The following is a 24,529-nucleotide window of genomic DNA, read 5'->3' on the forward strand; positions in this document are numbered from 1 at the left end:
TTTGCTTCAGTGTTGCCGCATCCCCTTTGTCGGAAATGATCATTAACATTAGTGGAAGGCCGGGGGCTTCCCTGGTGGCGCAGTGGTTAAGAATCCGCCTGCCGATGCAGGGGACGCGGGTTCGTGCCCCGGTCCGGGAAGATCCCACGTGCCGCAGAGCAACTGAGTCCGTGCGTTACAGCTACTGAGCCTGCGCGTTACAACTACTGAGCCTGCGCTTTAGAGCCCGCGAGCCACTACTGAGCCCGTGCGCCCCAACTACTGAGCCTGCGCTCTAGAGCCCACGAGCCACAGCTTACGAAAGCCCGCGCGCCTACAGCCCGTGCACCGCAACGAAGAGTAGACCCCACTCTCTGCAACTAGAGAAAGACACGCGCAGCAAAGAAAACTCAACACAGTCAAAAATAAATAAATAAAACAAATAAATTTATTTTTTAAAAAAAGCAGTGGAAGGTAGTGAGAGAGTAAGGGTGCACTAAAACTCACGGAGATTCCAAAGTACTGTGCGCTGGGCTGGCTGGTCCCCAGTACTGTGAAAGAGGAATGAATGGTCTTCCAAATGCAGTTTGGATTCCCTTCTGCAGGGAGTGAGGCCCATGCCAGGTGATATCGGGTAAGGTGTAGGGGGTGAGAATGTGCCAGTTGTGTTTGCAGGACCAGACTGGCTTGAGTTGAGAATTCATGTCATGATGTCTGGGGAGTTCAGGTGGGAAAGGTCGGTTTGAGGTCAAAGTAGAGGACCTTGCTATGAGGCAGGAGTGAGCCGGTGAAGGTTTTTTATAAGGGGGGAGTGAGGTGAAAACAGTTATGTCGATGTCAAGTTTGAAGCAATAAGGGTTGAACCAGAGTCTTGGCAGTGGGAATGGAAAGAGAGGACTGAATTGGTAAATCAGTAGCACAGAAATAATTGACAGGACCTTGAACCCCACATGTGTATAATCGGAAGAATTTTTGGAAGTCATCTAGCTTTACCTTGTCCTGACGAGGGGACTCCTCCTTTGGTGACATCTGTCACAGCAGTGCATCCAGTCACTTCCAATGCAGGATCAGGGAACAGTTGCTTACGCGGCTGTTAGCTTCTGGAACCAGCACATAAGGGTGAGAGTTACTCAGTGTCTGCACTGACATGAATGGTGTCCCCCAAGGTTCATGTCCACTCAAGACCTCAGAATGTGACTTTATTTGGGAGTAGAGTCTTTGCCAATGTAATCAAGTTAGGATGAGTTCACACTGGCTTGGGGTTGCCTCTAATCCAGTGACTGGTGTCCTTATAAGAAGAAGGAAGTTTGGACACAGACTGAGACACGCAGGGAGAATGCCATGTGACAATAGGCATTTTGGAGCGACGCCTGTGCAGTCCAAGGAACACCAAGAATTGCTGGCAACCACTAGAAACGAGGAAAAGACAACGAAGCATTTTCCCTTTGAGCCTTTGGAGGGAGCATGGGCCTGCCGATACCTTGATTTCAGACTTCTAGCCTCCAGAGCTGTTAAGAATAAATTTCTGTTATTTTAAGCCATCAAGTTTATGGGACTTGGTTATAGCAGCACCTTGAAAAACCTAGAGTCCCCTGCTGGTTTCCCTGTCGTAAGAAGAAACAAGGGCTGCCTGGCATGATTGTCCTCAGAGGACCTGTGCAGGCTCCAGGTACTTGTCTGTTTCCTTCCCAGTGCTTTTACAGTCATTTCATAATCCAGTCTAGAATTTTGCACTGAGGTTCAGGGCCCTCCATAATGTATCAGTACTTCTAAATGACCTTATTTTTCACTGTTCCCCACTGACCGTCCCTACACATGTCATGTGTTTTCCATGCTTTGACTTGAGTCACTGCTACCGCACTCCTGAAGGCCATACCCCTGCCCCCACCCCCACCCCGCCACCAAGCTATATCCCACCCATCTTTTAATGCCTACTTTTTCTTCCTGGACCATTTTAAACTAAAGTGGGTTCTCTGTCCTGCAACCTCAAAGCACATTCAGCTCACTAGCACCAGTCTTTGGGCAATATCCTTCCCAGCCGTCCTGAGACATCTCACGTGTTTTCTTATTTCTTAAGTCATAATTTTTTTTTTTTTTTAATTTGGCCAGTGTTGATGGCTTGTCTCTTGGGCTCAGGTCTCAGTCCTTGAAGGTAGGCAGTCTGTCTTTTGCCCCCTTTTCTGCTCTATACACTTTATACATTGCTGTTACTCGACATACCTATAGAGGAGTTTCTATGCAATGATAGTGATCATTTTCTTTGTCTGGGAAAGATGAAAAAGAAGAAGTGTTGACCAGAAGGGAAATCTTCTTGACCTTTAGGGTGGAAAGTGTACTCTGGCTCTGAGAAGGTGATGATATGTCTGTGTATATCTTTGGAGCACAGACTCTTTATCCTTCTCTCAGTAAATGTAGCCCCGTTTATCCAAAAAAGCAACATCCAGGCATTGAACATGTCTGTGTGCCTGCTTCTGTTATGGGCATGAAGAGGTGGTGGTGGGTAAGAGAGAGATGACCTTTATCCTCCATTAGTGTTTAGTTTTGTGGGAAATATTGACCAGGAAGAATACTTCTTGACTTGCTGCCCTATGGCTTTTCATTCAGGTGACAAGGTACAGACAGGCCTGGAGATCAGGGTAGGCTCTGGGCAGCCCGGTTTGTGCTGGATGACCTGTCCTCTCCACCTGGCTATGGCTGATTGGATCGGAGGTGGACACCTGACTCAGGCTGAACCAATTCTGTTTTCCCTCTTTGGCAACATAGAAGTGAGATTCAGAGGTAGCCAGTTGCCATGGACTGGATTGTGTTTCCCCCCAATTTATATGTTGAAGCCTTAACCTCCAATGCGAAGGTATTTGGAGGTGGGATCTTTGGGAGATAATTAGGTTTAGATGCGGTCACAAGGGTCGAACCCCCATGATGGGATTAGTGACCTTGTAAGAAGAGACACCAGAGAGCCCTGTCTCTCCTCTCTCTCTCTCTCTCTGTCTCTCTCTGTCTCTCTGTCTCTCTCTGTCTCTGCCAGGGGAGGACACAGAGAGAAACTTGGACATCTGTAAGTCCTCACCAGAACCCAGCCATGCCAGTGCCCTGATCTTGGACTTTGAGCCTCCAGAAATGTGGGAGAATAAATTTCTGTGGTTTCAGCCCTCAGTCTGTAGTATGTTGTTATGGTAGCCTGAGCTAAAGCACCAATTATCGAGAGGCAGGAGCCGTAATAAGTAAGCGTGAGGAGGTGTGCAGGCAGTGTTCTGCCATGAAGAGCATGTGGAAAGTGGGCCAGCAGGGAAGGAAGGAGTGACAGGAGACGTTCAGAAAACACAGAGGTGCCAGAAACACACTGCATGGCTTCCCAGGCTCTTCAGTGCCTGGTTCTAGACACTTATAAAGCCCAGCTGCCCTGGGGTTCTGGCTCTACCCCAGAGTCCTCCCCACAAATTCCCTTTATTGCTTACTCCAGCTTTGTCAGTTTCTGTTACTTACAACCGAAAAAATCTCTACCAAGACCCTCCCGTTTTACAAATAAGGACAGCAAGAGCCGAGAGCTACATTGGTGAGTGACAGAGTTCGGGCTGCAGTTCAGGTCCTCAGACCAGCTGTCTGCAGTCCCGCCCTTCCAGGCTAGCAGGGTAAACTTGTTAAGCAGACCCGGGAGGCTCTGGAACCGTGAGGAGAAATGTTATTCCTCTGTGGCCAACCGTTTAAAACCCCACGATCTGTGTTTGGTCGTACTTGAAAGTGCCTTTCCAACATCACATGCGTTTTCCCCTTTTTTCTGTAATCCTGTCAAATCGAGTAGCAGGGCTGTCACCACTTGCATTGTTTGCCTTTGAATCTTGCATCTAAGAGATTCTCAGCAGCCTGCACTGGCTGAAAACAAAGTCTGCCCAGTCCTTCCTGAGTTCTCTGCATTTGTCTGCCTTTTGTTCTTGTAATCGGATACACGTTTCTATCAAGAACAGGTGATTTTTCTCCGAGCTATATGATAGGGAACACCTGACACCCGTGCCCGCTTTGGTTTCTATGTTTATTTTAAGATATATTTTTTAAAAATGAGCTCATCATTAACTGGAAACACCTAACAATAGAAAGGAAAAGTTATTACTGTTTCTACCAGCCCACCACAACTGCCCTTAACATTGTAGAGAATCTCTCTGGTAGTTTTCCACTTGTGAACTTAATTTGTAAAAATATCTAGTTGTGATTATACATAGTAACAATTTTGTATTCTACTTTTCCCCTAAACATGATGCTCTAAACAGTTCAGTGCTGTTTAAGACATTTTGTAAATATCATTTTTTAATGACCGTATCCATTCTAGTAAGTTGAGCACAGTTAATTGTATAGTACATCCTTTTCGGCATGAATGACAAGAAATAAATACATGAATGTGAGAGCCGTGCCTCTGTGAGACATTTCATTTGTTTCTGATTTTGTGTGCGCCTGTGTGTGTGTTTGACTCTAGGGAGTCGTATAGTCGCCTTTGTTTTTCAGATCTTTTCCTTATACTAGTGGAATTATGGATAAACAGGTGTGAGTCTTTGAAAGGCTTTTGATATGTGTCATTGAATGGCTTTCACACAGGGAGTACTGATTCCTGTACAGGCAGTGAGAGAGGCCCTATCAGAATTTTGTTGTACGGTTCTCGGCCCTAGGCTCGAATAAGTAACACAAGTAAGAACACATAGCTGTTTCTATTAGTGTTCTTTGAGGTCTGTTAGGAGAACTCCCAGCCGCAGGTTTGTAGAAGATCACATGACCCTTAGCAAGAGGGAGGGACATGCATTTTGTTCCTTCATTTGATAAAGTTATAGTAACTGTTTGTCTCTAGTGAATGGAAGAATGTTGTCAGTGTGATACTGTAGATTTTTTTTTTTTAGAATTGAAACTGTAGATTGTCTTACATAAAAATCCATCAGTCCTTTTTTTTTTTTTTTTTTTTGCGGTATGCGGGCCTCTCACTGTTGTGGCCTCTCCCCTTGCAGAGCACAGGCTCCGGACGTGCAGGCCTAGCGGCCATGGCTCACGGGCTTAGTTGCTCCGCGGCATGTGGGATCTTCCCGGACCAGGGCACGAACCCGTGTCTCCTGCATCGGCAGGCGGATTCTCAACCACTGCGCCACCAGGGAAGCCCCCTTTTTTTTTTTTTTTTTTTTTTTTTTTGATGAATGGATAAAGACTAGGTAACAATGCAGACCAACTGGGAATATTTTATTATGATCACACTTTTTCAAGCAAAGGTGGGAAAATGAGGAAGTAGATTGTCTTTACTTGACTGTTTTTGTATATTCTGTGTTTCAGGAAGAGAGGCCTCTGTGCTTTTTAGATGAGGGTGGGTGGAAAAAGTCTCACAGAAGAGGTGGGACTTGGTTTAGAGGGAACGGGACACAGGGTGAACGTGATGAGGACCACGTGAGAACGCATGTGGTGTGTTGGGTTTGGCTGGATCGGCAAGTTGGGCCGGATTGCAGGATCCTGGAAAGCTGAGCCCAGGATTTTGGAAAAAGGTTACTACTCTGTATGGAGTCATTGAGAGGTTCCGAGCAGGGAGGGAATGCAAAATGGTTCGGACCCTTTAGAAAACAGTTTGGCAGTTTCTTATTAAGTTAAACATACTTATCATCTATCACAGCAATTTCACTCCTAAGTATTTACCCAAGAGATATGAAAACATATGTCCACACAAAAGCTTTACTCAAATGTCCATAGCAGCTTTATTCATAATAGCCAGAGGTTATGGCAGGAGAGTGTCCTGAGGATGAATCTGGCCGTGGTGTGCAAGGTGGACCATTTTGGGTCAGGGCAAAGGGAAGGGAAGCGGGTCAGAAGGTTCTCACAGTCCTCCAGGAGTGAAATGAGAAGGGCCAGTGTCATGAGATGAATCAGAAATGGCTGAGTAGAAGAGTCACTACAGGAGCTTCCCTGGTGGCGCAGTGGTTGAGAGTCCGCCTACCGGTGCAGGGGACGCGGGTTCGTGCCCCGGTCCGGGAAGATCCCACGTGCCGCGGAGCGGCTGGGCCCGTGAGCCATGGCCGCTGAGCCTGCGCGTCCGGAGCCTGTGCTCCGCAATGGGAGAGGCCACAGCAGTGAGAGGCCCACGTACCGCAAAAAAAAAAAAAAAAAAAAAAAGAAGAGTCACTACAGAGGAAAAGGCCTGAGATGTGGGCTCCAAGGGAGAGAAGGAGGTTATCTGAACAGGGCAGGTGGTGGTATCTCAGATGGAAATAGGACCGTGGTCTTCACAGTGTGTTCCCCGGACCAGCAGCAGCACTACCTGGGAACTTGCTAGAAAGGCAGACTTGGGCCCTGCCTCAGACCTACAGACTCCGACGCTCTGGGGGTGGCCCAGCAATGTGTGCTTTAACAAGTCCACTGAGGAATTCAGATGCACCCTCCCGTTTAAGAGCCACTGACATAGGGAAGTTGGGTTTGAGTGGGGGTATCTGATCCCAGAGGAAATGCTGACAGGCTGTTGGAGATTGGGGGAGGAGGAGGAGGCTGGGGAGGGGAGTGGTGGGGCTGGTGTGGACACTGGGCTGCCGGATCTGTGCACACAGGAGTGTAAGGGATGCTCTGCGGGATGAAGGGGGCAGGGATCCCAGGCAGTCTTGGGGTGTCTCAGTGAGACTCTTTGGTTGCAAGTAACAGAAATCTGCTTTAGATCTGCTTAAACGAGAGGAGATTTATGGGAAGGATGCTGGGGCAGCTCCTGGAATATGAGGTGCGAGAGTCCAGACCAGGAGCTGAGCATGGAGAGACCCCCGGGAGCTGCTCTCTCTATCTCTGCGTCTCTCTTAATCCACTGAACCAGCATCTGTCCACCTCCTTACTGTGTGCCTGTTTTAGGTAACAATGATGAGCTAAAAAAAGAGACTCAGCTCTGCCCTTATACAGCATCTCTGTCTCTCTTAGCATGAAATATTGTCTCTGCTTCTCTGTGTTCCATCCTTTTTGTCTCTGCAACATCCATTTCTGCTCTGGTGAGCATCTGGCCAGCTATGGCCACCCCAGAGCTGCTAGTTTACAGTCCTCATTTTCTGTAACCCGCAGACCTCTCAGCTCTGATTCTGAATTCCTGGGGAGGAGATCTGAGAGGCCCAGCTGGGAGCCAGCGCTGGTTGAATCAGTTCTGGCTGGAGGCAGGGTCCTTGGTACTTACCGCGAGGGTGGGTGGTCCTTATGAGAGGGGCGAACGCACGGCCCGGCTGTGCCAGTGTCTGTTCCAGAACGCACTGTTTTCATCGTTACTGGTGTGATCCGTGGGGGAAAAATGGCTTTTGTTTTCTTTCATAATGAACTCCTTAACGGCGCAGTCCCTCAACGTTGCAGGGCCCGTTGAGGGTTTGTGCGCACCAATTATTAGGAACCCCTGTTGGCCGAGGCAGGGGGAGGGGAGGAGCTTGTTGGTGCAGAGGGATTGACACGGTGCGTTTTTTCCTTTTGGGGGTGGGGCAGTAGCCTTTAAAGCCACTCCCCCTGAGAGTCTGTGATTACACTTGAAACAACAGAGTTTGGGCTTCCAAGCCTGAAGGATGGGTTCTGGGCGCAGAGGGGAGAGAAGGGCATTGCAGTGGCTTCTGTGTTTCTTCCTCTTGGCCAGAGTAGATTCACCTTCATCTGGCTGGTGCTGTGGTGAATTTGGGTACATGCATCCTTCTTTCCCGTGAAATCTAAGGCTTGGTTGCTAATGGTTTTACAGGAATTGTTCCTTCATTCTACTGGCATATTTGAGTCCTGGGAGACCACAGGGCATATGTATGAATGGATCTTTTACCGACCTTCCAAAGAGGGGGAACCCCGACTCACTGGTTTCCTAAGTCTTGGTTGTAAATTGCTTCTTTAACCTCCTCTCTGCCCCTGAGCCATTCATTCATTCATTCATTCACTCATTTATTCATACCTTCTGGGTGCCAAGCACTGTGTGAGGAGATAGAGTTCATCCTACTTTGTCTTTTCAGTCACGTGCCTTGCCACTTTCCTCTTTAGTTTTCCCTCCTTCCCTCAGCCTTTGGAGTGACCCGGGCAGAAGGTGCTCTGGGGAGTGATGGCGGCTCCCTCCCAGCCTGTGCCCAGCTAGCCTGGTCCCAGTTGCACTGAGCACCTTGTAGCCCCAAACCCACAATGCTCACTCCTGTTTCTGGGGTTTGCTCATGTTTTCTCCCCTCCTGGAATGTCCCCTCCTTCCTCTCCAATTTACCAACCCCCCACTCATCTTTTAACATCTCCTGGAGCATCTTCTGCTAACTTAGTAGCCCAGCCTCGGATCACAGAGCGCAGTTGTGGGTGTGATGATCTGACTGAGTGTCATCCAGCTAGTCTTGAACTTGGTGATGTCTGGGACTGTCCCACTCATCTTTATATCATGACAGTGATTGGGCTTCCCTGGTGGCGCAGTGGTTGAGAATCCGCCTGCCGATGCAGGGGATACGGGTTCGTGCCCCGGTCCGGGAAGATCCCACATGCCGCGGAGCGGCTGGGCCCGTGAGCCATGGCCGCTGAGCCTGCGCGTCTGGAGCCTGTGCCCCCCCCGCAACGGGAGAGGCCACAACAGTGAGAGGCCCGCGTACCACAAAAAAAAAAAAAAAAAAAAAAAAAAATATCATGACAGTGATGGATAAAGGATCAGATGCTACTCTGGGCAATAGGATGAGGGAGAAGAGGAAAGGATAAAGAAGACAGTTTAAAACCACTCATAATTCCATTACAGAGATGCATCTGGAGGAATCCTTAAGACTTTTTGAATACAAAAATTTTGGGTGGTTGGAGTTATACTGTGTATCTTCCTTTCCCATTAACATTACTATATTAATATATCCTTGTGTCCAAAAGATTTCTAAGCAGGATTTTGGTGGCCTTTTAAAATTGTACAGTCAATTCCCTTTTTTAAATTGTTGGACATCTATATTATTTTCAATTCCTCATATAATCAAAAGCCATGGAATGTATTTGTGCCTTAGTCTTTGTTTGCCTCTGATAGTTTCTTTTGGATGGGTTCCCAGGAGTACAATTACTAGGTCAGAGGGTAGCAAAGTTGTAAAGATTTGAGAGATAAGGGCAACTTGCCTCCCAGAAAGATTGTACCAATCTCTACTCCCATCTGCAGTTTTTGATGATTGGGTTTGTAAATTCTTCAAGAAGAGGGAGGCAAAAGAATGAAGCCCTGATGGCCTCTTAATTGGCTATGCCTTCCATCTGGAGACAGTGGCAACTTTCCCTGCGTTAGGGCCCCCGGCGTGGAGAAAAGCCTGTTGCCCTGCAGCCCGCGGCCTGGACCTTGGCCCTCAGCGCTATCAGCACAGCTGCCCTTTCCAAGACTCCAGAGCCTCCTGCACAGCTTTCCGAAGCAGAGAAAGAGGCTGCTTGCTGTCCTGTGGTTAGGGGGGCTCCAGGCAGCAGTGCATTGGCCACACATCCATTCGTGAGGAACTCAAGCTTCGGGAAGCCTGTCGGCTTTAAAAAGCCTACTGGACATTAAAGGAGAATGGAGTGAAGATGAAGCATTTGTTGCCATCACGGTGTGTGGAGGTCTCTACTACGATGCATTCATCCGCATGGGGCCTCCTGGCCAGTTAAGCCCAGGAGCAAAGGTGGGTTCCAAGAAGTCATTCATTTGCCTGATAGGAAATCGGACCTGCCTGGAAACTGAACTTGCAGCCTCTTGCATGTCATGTGTACATCTGTTGAAGTATTAAGTACGCTCTGCTGGTATTGCTTATTTTTGCTGACGTACTTTTGGAATTGGTGCCATTTCGAGGACACTTAAAAAAATAAAACGAGTCCTAATCAAGTTTTTATTTTCCAGCTGAGGATGATCTCTTTTTTTTTTTTTTTTTTTTTTTGCGATACGCGGGCCTCTCACTGTTGTGGCCTCTCCCGTTGCGAAGCACAGGCTCCGGACGCGCAGGCTCAGCGGCCATGGCTCACGGGCCAAGCCGCTCCGCGGCATGTGGGATCTTCCCGGACCAGGGCACGAACCCGTGTCCCCTGCATCGGCAGGCGGATTCTCAACCACTGCGCCACCAGGGAAGCCCCATAGATTATGTTTTTAACCTGACATTATATTGTCACTTAGTAAACTGAAAAAACCGTTTAATATGAACAAGAAGGGAGATGGGAAGCTAACACCTGATGAGTATTAAAACTCTCTTGGGGCTTCCCTGGTGGCGCAGTGGTTGAGAATCCGCCTGCCGATGCAGGGGACACGGGTGCGAGCCTTGGTCTGGGAAGATCCCACCCACATGCCACGGAGCAGCTGGGCCCGTGAGCCACAACTACTGAGCCTGTGCGTCTGGAGCCTGTGCTCCGCAACAGGAGAGGCCGCGACAGTGAGAGGCCCGCCCACCACGATGAAGTGTGGCCCCCCGCTTGCCGCAACTAGAGAAAGCCCTTGCACAGAAACGAAGACCCAACACAGCCAAAAATATATAAATAAAAAATAAAAATAAAGGAATTCCCTTAAAAAAACAAAAAAAAAAACCCTCTCTTGTTTTAATTCTCTGGTCCCTTTAAAGTTCTCGTTTCATTTAATCCTTGCAATGGGAACTGTTGTCATTTCTTATTTTTGTAGATGAGGGAACTGAAACTTAGAGAAGTTAAATAGCTTAATCAGAGTCATTAAGCCAGTAAGTGGTAGAGATGAGATGAGAGTCTGTCTGTCTGCTCCAGAGCCCCTGCCCTTCTCAGTATTGGGGGGTGGCTTTTCTCCTGGCTCTGGCAAGGGCTGTAAGAAAGGGCACTGTAAGCCAGCTGCCATTATCTGCTCCTGGGAAGGACAGGGCTATGCGCTGCTAAGTCTGTTGTGCTTTCTGCTGGGCCTGAGGTCTGCTCTGAGAGGTGCTTAGAAGCGGCTTCAAAGGGAACCAGATGGAGAAGTTGGACAGCTCCCAGCTTCTCTGGCCTTAGACCCTCACTGTGGGTGCTGGTGTTTAGTTGGGGTGATGTGAATTCTTACACAAACATATACTTTGGGTAGGTACTGCTCGACTGGATTTCTGGCTCTCTCAGCTCAGGAACTAAAGCCTCACCTTTTGGTACCATCATAATTGGGTTTGTTGGTGGTACTGAGGTGTGAAGGGCTTTGTGCACATGGATGCATAATCTACCACCAGAGAGGCCTCCGTCAGCCCCAGCGGACGTAAGTTCATGTTGGAGAGAGGAAGGTTAAGGGGACCTGAGCTTTCAGGCATCAGTTGTCAGAGGCTGTGTCTTAGTCAAGGCTGCTTTCCCTCTCTGTTGTTTTTGTTTTTGTTTTTGCAAGAACCAGGATAGATAAAAACCAACTGGGGGGACTTTCCTGGTGGTCCAGTGGTTAAGAATCTGCCTTCCAACCCAGGAGATGCGGGATCGATCCCTGGTCGGGGACCTAAGATCCCACATGCTGCGGGACAACTAAGCCCTCACGCCTCAACTACTGAACCAATGCCACATCTAGAGAGAAGCCCACTCGCTGCAACAAAAGATCCCACATGCCGCAACTAAGACCCAACGCAGCCACAAAATATAAATAAATAAATAAATAAATAAATAATGTTTTTAAAAATAAATAAATAATAAAAAACCAACTGGACTTAGCATGATCCAAAAAGGGGAATTCATTGTAAAGAGGCAGGGAGTTGCAGCTGAACTCTCTATAGGGTCCAGGCACCTGGGCTGGATGCTGTTGGGAAGCCTGCTGTTCTCACTTCCTCCCCCTCCCCCAGACCCTGGTCTCACATCTCTGCTTCTCTGGCCACATCTGCTTCATTTTCTCTGCGTGTGTATGTGTCTGTGTGTACATCTGTGCTGCTCTCTCTCTGACTCTGTCTCTCTCTTTTCACCCATGTAGGGCCAAACATGGACACCTACAATGACAGTCCCCACTCCTGAGTTTGTATCTCTTTAGTCTAAGTATCCAGCAGAAACTGCTAACTCAACGTTTCTCTGTCCTGGTGCCAAACCCTGGCTGGGAGCTAGACCCTGCCTGTTCAGGGTCAGAGGGAGGTCACGTAGTATGACCCTGGCTGCTGGGGCCCACCCCAGTGTTTGAGAGGGGATATTCTCAGAGGGGAGGAAGGAGGGCTGGATCGATACCCTGTCAGTGGAAAACTGAGTGAGTAGATCAGTTGGGCTAAAGAGGTAGAATTTGGACTGGACCGAGGAATAGAAGCTCCCAGGTAACAGGTTTCAGGTCAGCAGAAGAAAGAGCTCCTTAGAGGGGTCCAAGGTAGACCAGACTGCTTTGGGTGATTGCAAGTTCCCACAATGCAGGGGTTCAAACAGCGTCAGGAGTAGCATCCTAGGAGATCCAAGTGTCTGCTGGGGGTGGACCATGTGACCTTAAGGGCCCCTTGTGGCCATGACAGTCTGGCTGTGAAATGCTGCCTCTGCTGCAGATACTTCCCCTGGACTCTTCTTGCGTAGAAAAGATTGGAGGGACATGTACCAGTATTTTATTGGCATACTAGTAATGGAGAGGGACATATTCAGTATAGCAGTTTTTTAACTACCGTTATTGCTGGATGGTGGGATTCTGGGTGATTTTTATTTTTATTTGTATTATTTTTTTGCGGGATCTTAGTTCCCTGACCAGGGATCGAACCTGTGCCCCCTGCAGTGCAGTGGAAGCTGAGTCTTAACCACTGGGCCGCCAGGGAAGTCCCTGTTTTATTCTTTTCTGTCTTAATTCTTTTTTTTTTCTACAATAAACGTAAACAAGTAACATAAACAAGTTATGTTTGTGTTAACAGTAAGAAAGTTAAACCCAGTGGTTGAGTTTCACTAGGCCAATAGGTATCGATCGAATGGCTTGTAGAAGGTGAGCAAAAGGTGGTCTTTGCCCTCAGGGAATTTATGGCCTAATAAGGAAGGGTGATATAAGCACACATAAGTCAAGCTAAAAGGAGGCTATGTTAAATGATAATAGAATATCACAAAGGGTGTGGAAGGCACACATATATGATGTAACCCTCCTTCTAAGAAGCTCAGTGAAGGGTTTCATGGAAAGAGTCACACTGGATCTGGGTGTAAAATGGTGGTGCTCAACCAGGGGCTCTTCTGCCCCCAGGGGACACTGGCAGTATCTAGAGATGTGTTTGATGGTCACACCCGGGATGGAGGGATTGCTACTGGCATCTAGTGGGTAGAGCCCAGAGATACTGCTGAACACCCTTCAATGCCCAGGACAGCCCCCCGCCCCGAACAGAGAATTACCTGGCTCCAGATGTCAATAATGCCAAGGTGTCTAATGCAATGCAGAGGATCTTGGCAGACAGAGATGGGGAAGAACCTTCCAGGCAAAGAGAACGGTGGCAGAAACGCACGACGTGTGCACAGGAGTTAGCAGAGGCGCATGAGGCTGGTGGGGTGGGCCTGGCTGGATGGTAGAGGCCCTCAATGCCAAGGCAGGCAGTTTTCCGCGGGCGGTAGGGAGCCACGGCAGTTTTTGGAGCAGTGGAATGGCCCCATCAAGAAAGGTGTCATTTCTCGTCAGCCCAGCTTTGCCTCATCGCTTGCTCACCTGCACATTCGCAGAGTAAAACGCACCTGTATTCTCCTGTTTTCCACCCCAGTCCGTCCATTCTTTGTTTTCCCTGCATCCGAAGGAACGCTGTGTCAGCACTCTGCCTGGCTGGCCCATGATTCCCACCTGCTGGTGACAAAGGGATACAGCAAAACCACGATCCCCTTTTGACCCCTTTACTTCCCGTGGCAATTTCCAGGAATCTTCCATGGCGAGGGGTGACTGTCCACCTCTGTCCTGATGGCCTTGTCGCAGCCTTGCTTGTTTTGCTTATCACCGCTGTTTGGGCGTTTGCTGACATCCTCACTCGATCTCGGGATGCAGAGTGGAGCCGGGGGTGGTGACAAGGGGACAGTTCATGCTCAGCGGTGTCCACAAGGTGCAAGCGGCCGCGCAGAGGCCGGGGCTGGAGCTGGGTCAGCCTGCAGTCACGGGATGAAAGAACGCCTGAGCTGGGGGAGGGGCTGCCCCAGAACTCGGCAGGGTGCCATCCCCATCTGTTCACTGCTGGCTCCAGGGTGGTGCTGGACACCTGCTGTACCAGGTCATACAATAGGTACCAGGTCAGTAGGTCAGTGACTTCTGAATGGACGAATGAGGAGACCGAGGTCCGGGGAGAGATGGTGTGACGGCCCAAGATCGCCCCTCTGGTTGGGATCAGAGCCAAGCCTAGTACGGTGGTTCCTGAAGCCCAGCTGGGAGCCCTTCCCCCGTGCTGCACCCCGCTTCAGCCCACAGGCACCCAGAGATGTCGTCCTGGGCGCTGGCTGTTACGGATCTTCCCCCAGACCAGACACCTTTACCCGGCGCTGCGTGCTCCAAACCCCTCCTGTTGCTAGGATTCCACTGCTCCCCAAACCAACCAACCAACCAACCTACCCTCAAAAGCAACTTGCCTGCTCTACCTGCTGCCATGGCAAAGGAGCCGTAGAACTACCCCACACTACATCAGAGGCTTCCGGTTCCTTTAGTTATACCTCCCAGGATAGACTGTCCCCCAGGGACGCCTCCAGGGATGCCTCAGTCCAGGCATATTTCTCCACAGACCAGTCAGGGCAGGGGTGCGAGGTAAGATCCTACTGGTGCTGAAGTTTGGGCCAACCTGTACCGTTTACAGTGCGGCCTTCTTGGTCAAATGCACATAGGGAGAGGGAGTGGTGGGAAGTAGTAGTCCATCGTTTTCCCTCTCTATTTTTTTTTTTTTTTTTTGCGGTACGCGGGCCTCTCACTGTTGTGGCCTCTCCCGTTGCGGAGCACAAGCTCCGGACGCGCAGGCTCAGCGGCCATGGCTCATGGGCCCAGCCGCTCCGCAGCATGTGGGATCTTCCCAGACCGGGGCACGAACCCGCGTCCCCTGCATCGGCAGGCGGATTCTCAACCACTGCGCCACCAGGGAAGCCCTTCCCTCTCTATTTTGGGAGGGACGCAGGCTGGACCTCAGGTGTCCTCTGAGACCCCCAGAACCTTCTGGGAAGAGGCATTTCCCTGGTGTCACACAGCCAGAATGAAGCAACAAGTCAGGGTAGGGGGGCTTTTCTCCCCACGCCTCCCCCCAAAAATACGTGTCGGAAATGTTAGTGTCTACTTCCCCACCCAGGCCCCAGGGAGGGGCTTGCAGGCAGTGCTGTCCTTGGTCTCCCAGCCGTGGGGCATTCCTGGGTCTTATAGGCACAAGGGCTTGACCCAGCCTCACCCAGGACTGGCTGTGTAACTCCCACGGAGGCTCCTACTCTACCCCTCTTGGTAGTGGGACACCGCGGTCCTCTGCACAGAACTCCCTTTCACAGATCTGTGCAGTGTTGCTTTTCAAAGTATTTTCTTGTGTATCATACCATTTGACTGAACTATCAGCCCCTGTGGGGACATCCTGTTGTGCAGAGGAGATAAAACCAGTGAGTCTCCTGGGTGCTTGTCTGAGGACCGTCGTCCGGTGCGTGGTGCAGCACAGACCAGCACTGAGGTCCCTGAGCCCCAAAGCCTCCAAGGTTGTCACTCCTTCCATGGGCAGATAAGGGTTCAAGCAACTTTGCAGCCAGCCCACATCCCTCGTTCACGTGCGCTGACCAGCTCCGTGGACAGGGAAAGCCTCCGGATGTCATGAGCCTGGGAGGAGATCCGGTGGGTGGTTTGCAGTGCCTGCACGGAGCAGGCACTGGGTCTGCGTGTCAGAAGGGCGTGTGGCGCACACACGGGTAGACTCACAATGTGGTGGGATCCACACGGTCCCTCACGCTTTCCTTTGCTTGCAGCAGAACCCAAGTCGTGTTACCGTTTGCAAGAGCCTTGGGAAGTGGGCTTATGTATTAGATATTCTCATTTTAGATAAACCAGCCCTCATGATGACTTAAAAAGATTTCCTCAGCAAAGCCTGAGGATTCATCCTCATACAGATAGTATGTGATCAAAATATTTTACTGATTTTGTGCTGTCAAAAAAGTCAGGATATCAGTTTAGCACCGAGGCTTTGTAATCTCACGCTCTACTTTCAGCCCTGACATGGACTCGCTGTGTGACCTTAGCCTGATTACTTAAATTCTCTGATCCTCATATTCAGTGTGAGAAATGGAGATTAGAATCATGCCTACTTCCTTAGAGCCATGCTCAGTAATTGACACTGCTTATTATGTGATGTTAACTTTTTTCCAAAATGTGAAGCAGTCCTTCTTGGTGTTGATTTCCCTGGATGACAGGCCATCCCTCACCAGAACTTTGCCTTATGCCTGCCCTGTGATCATGGCCATTTGGGGCTCACAACAAATGGAAAGAAAGCATATTGTTTTCATTCTGAATCGAACACAATTTCTTATATCACCATCCTCAAAACCAGCTCTTTCTGTTATTTTGTGTTGGAATTTTTCTCTCCTTAGTGACCTCGTTTTATCCATTCTCTTCAGATCTGCAAAAGCAAATGGGGAAGATGTTCAGAAGTAGTTCTCATTCTGTGTAGTTGAGAGGAATTAGCTTTCTTTTCTAAACAAAGCAAACTATTTAGTGTATTTCAACTTCTTAACACTTAAGCAGTATTCCACCGCACCTTTTAGAGCAGTCCCAAGGATTACCTTTCCAAGCATCAAAACTCAAATGTTGTTACCCACACCAGGGTCTCGCCTTCCTCTCTCAGGGCTCATTTGCACTTGCAGGCTGGGTCCCCAGGAGTTGTGCAGCCAGCATGAGCCCCTTAGCAAGGCTCTCGCTGGCCTTCTCCCAGGGGAGCCGTGGGCTTCCTTACATCAGCCGTAGGACAGGTGTTCCCGATGACGGGGGTGGGTTCAGAACGCCCAGCCAGACCCATTCTTTTTTTTTTTTTTTAATCCTTAATTGGAGTATAATTGCTTTACAATGGTGTGTTAGTTTCTGCTTTACAACAAAGTGAATCAGTTATACATATACATATGTTCCCATATCTCTTCCCTCTTGTGTATCCCGCCCCTCTAGGTGGTCACAAACTACCTAGCTGATCTCCCTGTGCTATGCGGCTGCTTCCCACTAGCTATCCACCTTACGTTTGGTAGTGTATATATGTCCATGCCACTCTCTCACTTTGTCACAGCTTACCCTTCCCCCTCCCCACATCTTCAAGTCCATGCTCTAGTAGGTCTGTGTTTTATTCCCATCCTACCCCTAGGCTCTTCATGACATTTTTTTTTCTTAGATTCCATATATATGTGTTAGCATACGGTATTTGTTTTTCTCTTTCTGACTTACTTCACTCTGTATGACAGACTCCAGGTCCATCCACCTCACTACAAATAACTCAGTTTCATTTCTTTTTATGGCTGAGTAATATTCCATTGTATATATGTGCCACATCTTCTTTATCCATTCATCTGTTGATAGACACTTAGGTTGATTCCATGTCCTGGCTCTTGTAAATAGAGCTGCAATGAACATTTTGGTACATGACTCTTTTTGAATTATGGTTTTCTCAGGGTATATGCCCAGTAGTGGGATTGCTGGGTCGTATGGTAGTTCTATTTGTAGTTTTTTAAGGAACCTCCATACTGTTCTCCATAGTGGCTGTATCAATTTACATTCCCACCAACAGTGCAAGAGTGTTCCCTTTTCTCCACACCCTCTTCAGCATTTATTGTTTCTAGATTTTTTGATGATGGCCATTCTGACTGGTGTGAGATGATATCTCATTGTAGTTTTGATTTGTATTTCTCTAATGATTAATGATGTTGAGCATTCTTTCATGTGTTTGTTGGCAATCTGTATATCTTCTTTGGAGAAATGTCTATTTAGGTCTTCTGCCCATTTTTGGATTGGGTTGTTTGTTTTTTTGTTATTGAGCTGCATGAGTTGCTTATAAATTTTGGATATTAATCCTTTGTCAGTTGCTTCATTTGCAACTATTTTCTCCTATTCTGAGGGTTGTCTTTTGGTCTTGTTTACGGTATCCTTTGCTGTGCAAAAGCTTTTAAGTTTCATTAGATCCCATTTGTTTATTTTTGATTTTATTTCCATTTCTCTAGGAGGTGGGTTGAAAAGGATCTTGCTGTGATTTATGTCATAGAGTGTTCTGCCTATGTTTTCCTCTAAGAGTTTGATAGTGTCTGCATTTACATTTAGGTTTTTAACCCATTTTGAGTTTATTTTTGTGTATGGTGTTAGGGAGTGTTCTGATTTCATACTTTTACATGTACCTGTCCAGTTTTCCCAGCACCACTTATTGAAGAGGTTGTCTTTTCTCCACTGTATATTCTTGCCTCCTTTATCAAAGATAAGGTGACCATATGTGTGTGGGTTTATCTCTGGGCTTTCTATCCTGTTGCATTGATCTATATTTCTGTTTTTGTGCCAGTACCATACTGTCTTGATTACTGTAGCTTTGTAGTATAGTCTGAATTCATGGAGCCTGATTCCTCCAGCTCCATTTCTCGTTCTCAAGATTGCTTTGGCTATTCGGGGTCTTTTGTGTTTCCATACAAATTGTAAAATTTTTTGTTCTAGTTCTGTAAAAGATGCCAGTGGTAGTTTGATAGGGATTGCATTGAATCTGTAGATTGCTTTGGGTAGTAGAGTCATTTTCACAATGTTGATTCTTCCAATCCAAGAACATGGTATATCTCTCCATCTATTTGTATCATCTTTAATTTCTTTCATCAGTGTCTTATAATTTTCTGCATACAGGTCTTTTGTCTCCTTAGGTAGGTTTATTCCTAGATAGTTTATTCTTTTTGTTGCAGTTCTTTAGCAGCCATCAGCTGCCTTTGTGCCCTAACTGTCCCTCATAATTAACATAACTCCCTCACTGTTGAGACGTGTGCTGGAGAGCCTCCTCTCAAAATTTAAATTTCACTCACTGGAGGAAACCTGGCTGTTTTCCACTTTGTTTTCTTTTCTTGGACTTTTGTGGTCTCATTAGGGAGATATTCTGGGCACCGGCCAAACATCCCTGCTGCAGACAATCGCTGTTCTTCCATGAGCAGGTGAGTCAGGTCTGGATGTGATTTGCCTTCCTCTAGCTCCTCCCACTTTGGGTGAGATGACAACAGTGATTTTGTTAGCTGCTGGATCCTTCCTGCTGACAAGCCCAGTGGCCTGGAATTGTGGTAATTTCTTATGAGCCACACAGTTTATAACCAAGTCACCTCAGATCTTTTCTGAAGCAAATCAAGGTATATAAAATATATATATATGTATATATATATATATATATATATATGTAAGGTATCAATAGCAGGAACATACTTAGTAGTGAAACTTCTGGCTAGAATGTAATATACAGTCTTTTTTTTTCCCTTCTACTACCAGAACCATTTCAAAAATACATATTTGCATTGCTTGCTAATTTTCATTCATCTTAAATGTCATTGTATCCTTTATAATGAATTGAGATGGGTTTACAGTGCCTTCTAAAATTGGTAAATTTTATTTTGTTTGACAATTTCAGGAAATTAAATAAATAGCATTGTACTATGAAGCAGAACAGATGTAACCTGAAAAATTATAAATTTTGTTTTCTTCTAAATTTGTTAGAATGAACCATTTATGGATTAAATGAGCCAATGGCCTATACTCAGTATATTCTGTTTTTATAAAATTTTCAAGGGTGTAAAGATTTTTGGGGGGGGATTCCTAAACATCATACATTTATTAATTTTAATTGTGGTAAAAAACACATAACAAAATTTACCATCTTAACCATTTTTAAGTTCTTTTAAGTTCAGTAATCTTAAGTATATTCATGTTGTTGTTCAATCAATCTCCAGAACTTTTTAACCTAACATATATAATTAGATTTTAAAGTATATATATACACCTATACATATATACATATGTACAAATATATACACATATGAACACATATATGTACATATACATAGAGACAGAACCATTTTAAAATCTGAGCTGCATTCTATTCCGTTAACTTGGCTGACTTTAACCGTAAAGAAATCAGTAACTCCACCCACAAGACCAGCCTCATTTGGCTATATTTGTTCACTTAGTATCACAGGATTGTCAGGATGAAGGGTGCCGCCTCAGTATAGCTGAGTGAGAGGGTTGGAAGGACCTGGGTTCATACCTGGGCAGGTGTGTCTACCACAGGCCCACATCCCTGCTGCAAGGGAGACTAGAAAAAAGTGAACATCAACCATTTTCAGTTTCAGGTATATAATGTGAAAGCTTCCCTCCACTAGGTGGTGGGGGTCATTGCTGTGTGGGGAGCCAGAAGAATAATAAAAGCTTGTTACACCAGCTCACCAGCGTCTAGAATTTTCACATCCTGTTAGGTCACAACTGTCTACCTGCCTTGAATGGCTTGGCGTGGCTGAGGAGATCACACCATGACACGTGCACTTGGGTGGTGAACGTAAGTGTAGGACCACTGGGTTCCTGGTGCTCCTGTGGTCATGGGGAACCTTGGGAAACCCCTGCACTTGTGTCCATGCTGGTTCTGCTGCATGGGATGTCTTCTCTACATCTCTCTCTGCCGGAACCAGGTCTTGCCTTTGTCTAGGGTCCCACTTGAGTCCAACTTCTTGGGAGCCCACCAGTCTTCTTTTTTTTGATCTGTTCTTGTAGTTTTATTCAGGAGTGGATCTAGCTTTCATGGAGCCTGAAGCTTTTACAATGGAGGGAAGGCGCTTTCTCTGAAAAAGTCAGAAAAAATTTGATGAACACATTGCTAGGACCCCTTCCAGGATCCGTGCAGTTGAGGGGTCTTGAAGCTTAAGCTTCATTATCTTCACTGTAAACCTACTTCTGCTTTTTATGTTCATTCTCTTTTTCTCGTTTTTCCCCATTAAAAAAAAAATGGAGTATAATTTGCATACAGTGAAATTTACCCTTTTAATCGTGTAGTTCTATGAGCTTTGACAAATGCATACAATCATGTAACCATGGGACTTCCCTGGTGGTCCAGTGAGTAAGACTCCATGCTCCCAATGCAAGGGGCCCAGGTTTGATCCCTGGTCGGGGAACTAGATCCCGCATGCATGCCGCAACTAAAAGTCCGTATGCTGCAGCTAAGGAGTCCTTATGCTACAACTAAAAAAAAAAAAAAAAAAAAAAAAAAAATTATGTAACCATTATCACAGTATAAATATAGGACAGTTCCATCACGTCCAAAAATTTCCCCATGCCCCTTTGAAGTCAACTTCTCCCCCCAGCCCCAGTCTCTGGCAATGCATCTGTTTCTATCTCTAATAGTTTTGTCTTTTTCAGAATGTCTCATAAATGGAGTCAAGCAGCAGGTAGCCTTTTGAGTCTGGCTTCTTTCACTTAGCATAGTGCATTTGAACTTCACCCATGTTGTTGCATGTTTCACCCACTCTGTGCCCAGCGCTGGAGATGCTGAGATGGGGAGGGCCCAGACCCCACCCTCAGAGAGCTCACAGTCTAATGGAGGAGGCTCTTGGGCCCATCACCATAGGCTTTTCCTTCAATATTTAGTACACACAGCTTTGCCCTGCTGTCTATTCTGCTACACCTGGCATTCTAACCACTTTGTGATTATCCCGAGGATAAAATTTCTTGCCTTCTTGAGGTATCACTTGGTTTGGAAAGAGCAAGGGGTTTGAAGCCACAAAGACTCTTTGAATCCAGCTCACCCACTTAGCAACTTTGTGACCTTGTGTTAGACTCAGAATTTGGCAGAGCGTGTGTACTGAATGAATATCTGTTGAATGAATGCATACAACCTCTTAAGTCCCAGGTACCGCCTGTGGAAAAAGGGTATAGTAGTCTCGACTTCACCTGACTGCGGGGGGGCTCAGTGCCTGGTGCAGCACCTGGTGGGCATGAGTAAAGGTTTGTCCTGTTCCCCTCCCTTCCCTGGAGCCCTTTGACACCCTCCTCGGATGGGCGCGTGCACCTTGTGTAGACCTCCAAGCTGGGCAGGGTAGCACCAGCCTCTGCCACGTGGGAGCCAGGAGGGGCGTGAGCTGAGCAGACAAGTCCCCAGAAAATCCCACAGGTACTCCACAGCTACCACCCCAAGTCCAGCTCAAAGCACCCCTCAGGCTCATTCCCTCACCTCCTCTTTCATGGTACACACAGGAAGACCCTTCAGTCCTTTCCTCTCACCAAGTATATTCCTTGCAGGGGGCTTTAGAGAAAGTCCACCAGGAGGAGAAAGCCATAACCCTTTACCAGGGGACCCTCTGGCTGAGGGTCAGGTGTCTGGTTCTCAGATCCTGGGAGGCAACCCAGGCTGGCAGATGGGTGGCCACAGGACAGTCATTGTAAAGCAAGTCTGTTCTTGCCTTCCAGACACTCAGCAAGACTCCACACATTAGTTGTCATTAATCAATTATTTGTATAATTATCTGTTTGCTGGCTGCCTTCCCTACCAGAGGGCCCAGGGCACATAGTAGATGCTCAACAAATACTTAATGATTAGATGAAAACTGTTTTGTGCCTAAAAGTACTGGCATTCGCAGTGACTATTTCTGTAGAAGGAAAGGGAACTAGGGTTTGTCATTCCTCTACAGTGTCTCTGGGATGTTAAATCCTTACCTATAGTCTCCTTGTTTAATCTGTGCAGTGGCTGTTGAATGTAGGTGTTTTTATTTTTCTATACTCAAGGAAACTGGTTCAGAGGAGTTAATAAACACTCACAGTCCCATAGCTAGTCAGTGATGGAGCTGGATTCAGACTCAGGTCCAATGCCAAAGCTCAGCCTCTGTATTTCTTAAGAATAGAAATCTCTACAATTTAGATTTAAAAAAAATATTCAAACTGATACTTGAGCAGGATATAAGTGGGTTGGATTGCAGAGTTTAACGCTTAACAGCATGAATTGAAAATTTGCAGCATGTTCTGTTTTGTGCTTTTCTAAATTGGATTTGAGAGTTTAACGCTTAACAGCATGAACTGAAAGTTTGCAGCACGTTTGCTCTGTTTTGTGCTTTTCTAAATTGGATTTGGGAGTCAGTCCGAATTTCAAGTTCGGATTTTTGCCACACACACATTACACACAGCCCTACATAAGCAATAAACCCCTCTCTGTGCTAGGGCGATGTGGGCTGTAGAATGGTCCTGGACTTGAGGGCAGGAGGCCTGGGTCTGAGTCTTGTTGGATAGGGAAGGGGCCTCTGGCAGGTCGCTGAACCACTCTGAACCTCAGTTTTTCGTTAACTGCAGAAAGAGCCCCAGTTATCTCAGAGGGTTGTGGTGTGGATCAAAGGAGCAAATAAGTGAATGAGATGTTTGTGAGGGCGGTTTCCCCAGGAGGAGTTTTGTATGTGATCGTTGTCCCAAGTCTGCAGAGAGGAGTAGGGCTTGAAACACACTGAAAAGAAAGAGTCTACAGACAGGGATCAGCAGAATCACGTGTGGAAGGACGTGGTTTGTTTCTGTTTGCTGAGATCAGCGTGGGCGGAGAGAGAAGCTCGTTTGTGTGAAGTTTGTATGCTTGGAACCCTGTAATTAATTATACTGTCACCTGGTGTCAGCAAATATATAATGCAGGGCCAGAGTGGCATCCTCTTGGGCAAGGAAGCAGGCAACATTCTTTCTCCCTCTCTCCTGGTCCTTATTCGTTCATTCATTCATTCAGGGGCCACTGCAGGCTCTGAGCCATGCACTGAGGTCAAGTCAAGAAGGCAGTATGTCATGGGCAGTAGAGTCAGATCTGGGTTTGAGTCTGAGCCCCTCCCCCGAACAGTTGTGAAACTCAATTTTTTTTTTTTAACATCTTTATTTGAGTATAATTGTTTTACAATAGTGTGTTAGTTTCTCCTTTACAACAAAGTGAATCAGTTACACATATACGTATGTTCCCATATCTCTTCCCTCTTGCATCACCCTCCCTCCCCCCCTCCCTATCCCACCCCTCTAGGTGGTCACAAAGCACAGAGGTGAACTCCCTGTGCTCAATTATTTGATTTAACTAAACTCCAGTTTCCTCATCTATATTATGCGGAAAACAATTTCTGTCTCATGGGGCCATATGAAGATGAAAAGTGATGATGCTTTCAAAGAAGTTTGCACAGTTCGTTGTACATAATGAACACTCAATCAATAAATAGTAGCTTATAAATCATAGTAATATAATCTCCACCGAGCCAAAATGCACAGTGGGCCAGTTTTGCTGTTTTCCTGTTTTCCCCTTCTAGCCTTTTAGAAGGTCACTGTGGGTAAGCAGATGCAGAGGCCCAAGGGTTGGAACCCATGGCCACCAAAACCTAGGTGGCTTGCTGTGCTGTGGGAACCTTGAGCTGTGCACCCAGCCTGAGAAGCTGCCCAGCTTAAGTTTCTGAATAATGACTGTGAGGAAGGATGCTCCCTTCAGCAGCACAGTAAAGATCAGGCTTTCTCAGTTGCATTTAGAACCCAGGCCCATAGTGCATCTAAGACAGTCCTTTCAGAGCTATGGTATTAACAGGAGGTGTATTATGTTTTTTGTGAATCCTTGTTTTGTCACACATGGACCCCTGATATCAGGTAGTTGTCTCGGAACTTGGAGGCTAATGCCTGGTCAGCTTTGTGCATTTTTGGAGACAACTATACACACACACACGCGCGCGCACACACACACACACACACACACACACACACGCTTATACTTGTGAGTGTGGATTCTTCCAAATGCTTTTTCTTTTT

At 47.0% G+C, this 24,529-nt stretch overlaps 1 protein-coding gene across 11 annotated transcripts in view; it reads left to right on the top strand.

Moving 5' to 3' along the window:
• REEP1 (receptor accessory protein 1) overlaps nt 1-24,529 on the top strand; it is a 116,382-nt gene that overhangs the window by 19,078 nt on the left and 72,775 nt on the right. For 3 of the 11 annotated variants that reach the window (XR_010835379.1, XM_067007265.1, XM_067007267.1), the window contains exon 1: nt 21,149-21,177. The exons of the other annotated variants lie outside the window; for them this stretch is intronic. Coding sequence is in view for 2 of the 3 variants with exons in the window: in XM_067007265.1 (XP_066863366.1) it covers nt 21,161-21,177 (17 nt within the window). In the remaining variant the exon portion in view is untranslated. Of the gene's footprint in view, nt 1-21,148; nt 21,178-24,529 lie in introns of those variants that run through there. 11 annotated transcript variants of the gene reach the window in all.

Source organism: Kogia breviceps, chromosome 11 (assembly GCF_026419965.1).
Source record: "Kogia breviceps isolate mKogBre1 chromosome 11, mKogBre1 haplotype 1, whole genome shotgun sequence".
In the NCBI taxonomy this organism is placed as follows: domain Eukaryota; kingdom Metazoa; phylum Chordata; class Mammalia; order Artiodactyla; family Physeteridae; genus Kogia; species Kogia breviceps.